The sequence below is a fragment of the Populus alba genome, chromosome 13 (assembly GCF_005239225.2).
Source record: "Populus alba chromosome 13, ASM523922v2, whole genome shotgun sequence".
NCBI classification, from domain to species: domain Eukaryota; kingdom Viridiplantae; phylum Streptophyta; class Magnoliopsida; order Malpighiales; family Salicaceae; genus Populus; species Populus alba.
This window is the reverse complement of record NC_133296.1, coordinates 15,707,640-15,713,145: the sequence shown is the minus strand read 5'-3', so window position 1 is coordinate 15,713,145 and position 5,506 is coordinate 15,707,640. Positions and strand designations below refer to the sequence as shown.

Genomic DNA, 5,506 nt, shown 5'->3' with positions numbered 1-5,506 from the left:
ATTTTAAAATATAAAAATTATTTAAACTTTAACCAACTCATGCTTGAAGCTACCTATGCTAAGAGGCAACCACTTTAGTTAATTATTTATCTCCTTGTCAATGTACCAAAAAATAAAGTTAGAATTATGCAAATACTCATAAAAATTAAAAATTTAATAACAAACCTAATCCAAGTTTGAGTTCCACTTGAATATTTTTATCAGATACATGATTTAATTATAAAAATAAATTGAATAAAATTATCAAACAATTCAATATGATATAATTAAAAAATAAATAGGTATTTTTTTTAAATAACAAAAAAACTTGAGTCTAATAATTAAAAAAAAAACACAAATATACATTCCTACCCAATAATGAGAAATTAAAATAAAAAAGTATTTTTTTAAAAATAAATGTTAAAGTATCTTATTAAGTAACAAATAAAAAATTAAATGAAAAAACAAATAATATTCGAAGCTCAGTATTTTTAAAAAACTGTATGAAAACTTCGCTTCATCAAAATACAAATAATAATAATAAAAAAAAATATATATTTGCCTACTTGGTTTGTCACGTGAGAAGTCTTTAGTAGGCAAACACTTTGCTTTGCTAGTTTCTTGTAGCTAATAACAGAGACAGGTATATGGCTAAGTCTCTGCCATTTCTTGCAAGGCCTCCAAACAAAGTCTTCTCTTTTATTGCTCTCTGTCCCCAACCCTTTAAAATCCGACCGTTGGATCCTCCTCCATTTAGATTTCCCGCCTCCACTCTCAAATTCCTCGAAACCCATTATTCTTCATCTCTCAATTTAACAACCCACTTCAACAACAACAAGGGTGACTACATTGAAAGTACCTTCAAACCTGACAAATTCTACGCGTCATTAATCGATGATTCGATACACAAAATCCACTTGAACCAAATCTATGCTAAGTTATTAGTAACGGGGTTGCAATATGGTGGTTTCTTGATAGCAAAATTGGTTAACAAGGCTTCGAATATTGGAGAAGTTAGCTGTGCACGTAAGTTGTTTGATAAATTTCCTGACCCAGACGTGTTTTTGTGGAATGCGATTGTTAGGTGTTATTCTAGGCATGGTTTCTTTGGTCATGCTATTGAAATGTATGCAAGAATGCAAGTCGCGTGTGTTAGTCCTGATGGGTTCAGTTTTCCTTGTGTTCTCAAAGCTTGCAGTGCCTTGCCGGCGCTTGAAATGGGGAGGAGGGTACATGGGCAGATATTTAGACATGGGTTTGAATCGGATGTGTTTGTGCAGAACGGTCTTGTGGCATTGTATGCAAAATGTGGAGAGATTGTGCGAGCTAATGCTGTTTTTTGGTAGGCTAGTTGATAGGACTATTGTTTCTTGGACCTCGATTATTTCTGGGTATGCCCAGAATGGACAGCCTATTGAAGCCTTGCGGATTTTTAGTGAAATGAGGAAAACAAATGTGAGACCAGATTGGATAGCGCTTGTGAGCGTTCTTAGAGCATATACAGATGTAGAGGATTTGGAACATGGGAAATCTATTCATGGTTGCGTGATTAAAATGGGACTTGAATATGAATTTGATTTGCTCATTTCTCTTACCTCTTTGTATGCAAAATGTGGGCACGTTATGGTTGCTAGATTATTTTTTAACCAGGTGGAGAACCCAAGTTTGATATTTTGGAATGCAATGATTTCTGGTTATGTGAAAAATGGGTATGCCGAGGAAGCTATTGAACTGTTCCGTCTAATGAAAAGTAAAAATATAAGACCAGATTCTATTACTGTGACTTCTAGCATTGCAGCTTGTGCACAAATAGGATCTCTTGAATTAGCAAGATGGATGGATGAGTATATCAGCATGAGTGAGTTTAGAAATGATGTGATTGTCAATACTTCCCTCATTGACACGTATGCAAAATGTGGAAGTGTAGATATGGCTCGCTTTGTTTTTGACAGAATACCAGATAAAGATGTTGTTGTGTGGAGTGCGATGATGGTGGGATATGGATTACATGGGCAAGGTCGGGAATCTATCATTCTTTTTCATGCAATGAGGCAAGCTGGGGTGTCCCCAAATGATGTCACCTTTGTTGGGCTCCTCACAGCATGCAAAAATTCAGGTCTTGTAGAAGAAGGTTGGGACCTCTTCCACCGCATGGGAGATTATGGGATTGAACCAAGACACCAACATTATGCATGTGTGGTGGATCTTCTTGGGCGTGCAGGCCATTTAGATCGAGCTTATAATTTTGTCATGAACATGCCAATTGAACCAGGTGTAAGTGTGTGGGGAGCTCTTTTGAGTGCATGCAAGATCCATCGCCATGTGACACTAGGGGAGTATGCAGCTGAACAACTTTTCTCATTAGATCCATACAACACGGGGCATTATGTTCAGCTGTCAAACCTCTATGCTTCTTCTCGCTTATGGGATTGTGTTGCAAAGGTACGGGTGTTAATGAGGGAGAAAGGGCTTACTAAGCACCTTGGTTATAGTGTGATTGAGATCAATGGAAAGCTCCAGGTATTTCAGGCTGGAGATAAGACGCATCCAAGATCCAAAGAGATTTTTGAGGAAGTTGAGGATTTAGAGAGAAGATTAAAGGAAGCTGGATTTGTTCCCCATACAGAATCTGTTCTGCATGATTTGAATTATGAGGAAACAGAGGAGACACTTTGTAATCATAGTGAGAGACTAGCGATTGCTTATGGCCTCATTAGTACTCCCCCTGGAACAACCCTTAGGATAACAAAGAATCTTCGGGCATGCGACAACTGTCATGCTGCAATCAAGCTCATCTCAAAGCTGGTAAGTAGGGAGATAGTTGTCAGGGATGCAAGTCGTTTCCATCATTTTAAGGATGGAGCTTGTTCCTGTGGAGATTATTGGTGACAAGAATGGCTAAATCTTGAGCTTATCCCAGAAGCTTGGTTAGTGATTTCCCCCCTCTTTCTTCTTCTAATTTTTATAATTAGTTCTTACTATTTTTCTTGATAATATTGTCGGAATGAAAGGAAAACTTTGGAGATTTATTAAAATGTAATCCTTCAAATTTCTCAAGCACTGGTGCATGTTGGTTGATGATCATATTTGATCAATGTTAGTTAACAGAATAGAAAAATCATTAAATCTATTAAACTATTTGCGGGCAAATGGCACATTGCATTGCTTGTAAGGTGATCACTTAGTCAGAGTGTACTGGTCAGGCTAATCATCCTTTTTGGGACACGGGGAAGTGGAGCTATGCAATGCTCTTGTGCCAGTGACTGGTGACTTATTTAGTGCTGTATTAACCATGGAATTTCTGTTGTCTATATGACATTATTGGATGTGATAAAAGTGATTCACTGTGCTGCTTGTTCTTCATGGTCATACAACTGAGTGGAAATGGAATATTCGTGTCACTGGCATCTATATTCTGATGCATATGAATTGGTCTTTTTACCCTTTTGCAGAATGCTAAGTCATTATTTTTATTCCAATCTTCACAAGTCAAATGGCATGTTTTTGGTTGACATAGTAACTTACAGATTTTCTCGTTGACATATTTGTTGCGGACTTTAAGAACAAATAGAAGGGCTGTTTTTAGCTTTGCATGGAGTTTGCACTCCCAAATTACTGCACTTGGATGCTGGTTTAATCAGTAGCTGTGCGCTTCATCTGAACAATAACAACCTTCTGTATTTGCAGACTGTACACTTGGAAGGTGGTTCCCAGTTATGCTCCATTTGACCGATAATCACAGTATCAAATCCCCAAAATTCAAAGTTGCCACCACTCTCTTCCACCCTATGTGGAACTGTGTTTGTCTGATGCTATGGTTAGTGTTTTTAACACCTGATATGTGGTTGCTAATTTACGTGTTTTGTATAACTGCTTGTTCGCATTTGTTTTTGTCAAACGCTTCAAGTAGCAAAAGAAAGGGCGGCAAGAAATCAATTCAACTCTCTGCCAAAAAGAAGTGTTTTCACAAGGTGCAGCCACACGCAGATGAATCAAGCTCCTATATTCAGTATTTGCTAATAAGACCTGGAGGGTTGGTAAATTCTCTGGGTTGGGTGCTCATGGTGGGAGGTTCTGGTACTCGGAAAAGTGGATGACATGATAACAAGAAATAAGGAGCGGCGGCAGGGAAATAAAGTTCCAAAGAGATATTGTAACTTTGCTTCATTTGGCTTCTATGAGTGTTTCCCTACTCGTATGTTTTAAGTTTTTTGACTTGGATCTCTAAGAAGTTCAGTGGTCGAGGAAAGAGGAGGGAAATTAAGAGTTTACTGAGGGAGTATAGGCATGGTTTTCAAACTGTCTCTATGATATGATTCAAAGCTTGTGGTGGTTGTTGCTCAACTTACATGGGGTCGGCAAAATAGAGAGTGGAGGGCTATTCTTGTTTGCGGCTTGCCTGGGGGTGTTACATGCATACTGTGAGTTCGTTTGATGTGTGGCGGTGGCGGTGGCGGTGGCGGGGGCGGTTTTAGACCCCGATGGAGAGAAGGGCAGTATGATTATTGTATTAAAGGCTCTCTTTCTTAATTAAGAGAAATTCCTCAATAATGTTTTTCTTTTTATATTTATAACAAAAAAAGTAGTCATATGGGAATCAGACACATTCATACAAGGGGAAATAACCTTTTTGTGATTATGTGGTTTAATTATTGAAACCACGTTTTCTTTGAGATATCTATTAATAATTTTAGGAGTGATAATTTAACCTTAAATGGGTACCAAACCGATTTAAATCATATATATATATATCTATATATATATATATATATTCTAATAGTTACATTATTCTTCCACTTACATTATTCTAATATATATATATCAGTACAAGTACTTGACATTAGGTAACAACCACAGACTCATCCTTTCTTATTGGGATTTCTAACTTTCCATCAAGATTACTGATAATTTTATCAAGCTCCAGAAAGCACCTCCAAGGCTCCAATCGTTTTTACTGAGAATTTTTCCAGCCTCGTCACTAACTTTCCATCAAGATTACTGAAGAGTCCGGCTTTAAAGTAAAACAACTTAATTTCCTCTAAAAACTACTGGTGTTTTCAAGGTTTTCGGCTCTGTAATGGGTTGTTGTTTATGGTTCCTCGCTCGGAGTGTTGGAGATTGTTTTTTCCACTAAAAGTTATGACTTTTGATTTAAACAAAGAGCTGTGTTTTTCCAACCTTTTCTTTTATAATTTGGTCCTCATCATTCTTCCACTTCCATTCCCAACACCATTAGTGTTATGATTTAACCCTTTAGAAGTTCCATTAGTTTTTCAAGCTTTAACACATACTTTCCGACGCCTTCTCGAGCAAGAATGGAGAGGTCATGGATCGGTCAGAATACACTTGATCTGTGCCCTCTGTCTTTGCCTTGCCAAACTTAATAGACTGTATCGCAGTAGCAGAGGCTTCCAACTCCAACTTGATGATGTCTTAAAATGTTTTGGTTTAGAGTTCTTATAGCCAGAAATTCCTTCAAGGTCTTACAGATTGGAGGATGTACCTGCTTTGCGGTGTAGCTATTAGG

At 37.5% G+C, this 5,506-nt stretch overlaps 1 protein-coding gene across 1 annotated transcript; it reads left to right on the top strand.

The window, feature by feature from the left end:
• Positions 1–582: 582 nt before the first annotated feature.
• LOC118028170 (pentatricopeptide repeat-containing protein At3g12770-like) lies at positions 583–4,654 on the top strand. Its single transcript, XM_073403892.1, is given in 3 exon segments — positions 583–1,321; positions 1,323–2,906; positions 3,667–4,654. Coding segments are annotated over 2 exon segments (2,241 nt in total). The 5' UTR covers positions 583–626; the 3' UTR covers positions 2,869–2,906; positions 3,667–4,654.
• Positions 4,655–5,506: the final 852 nt, after the last annotated feature.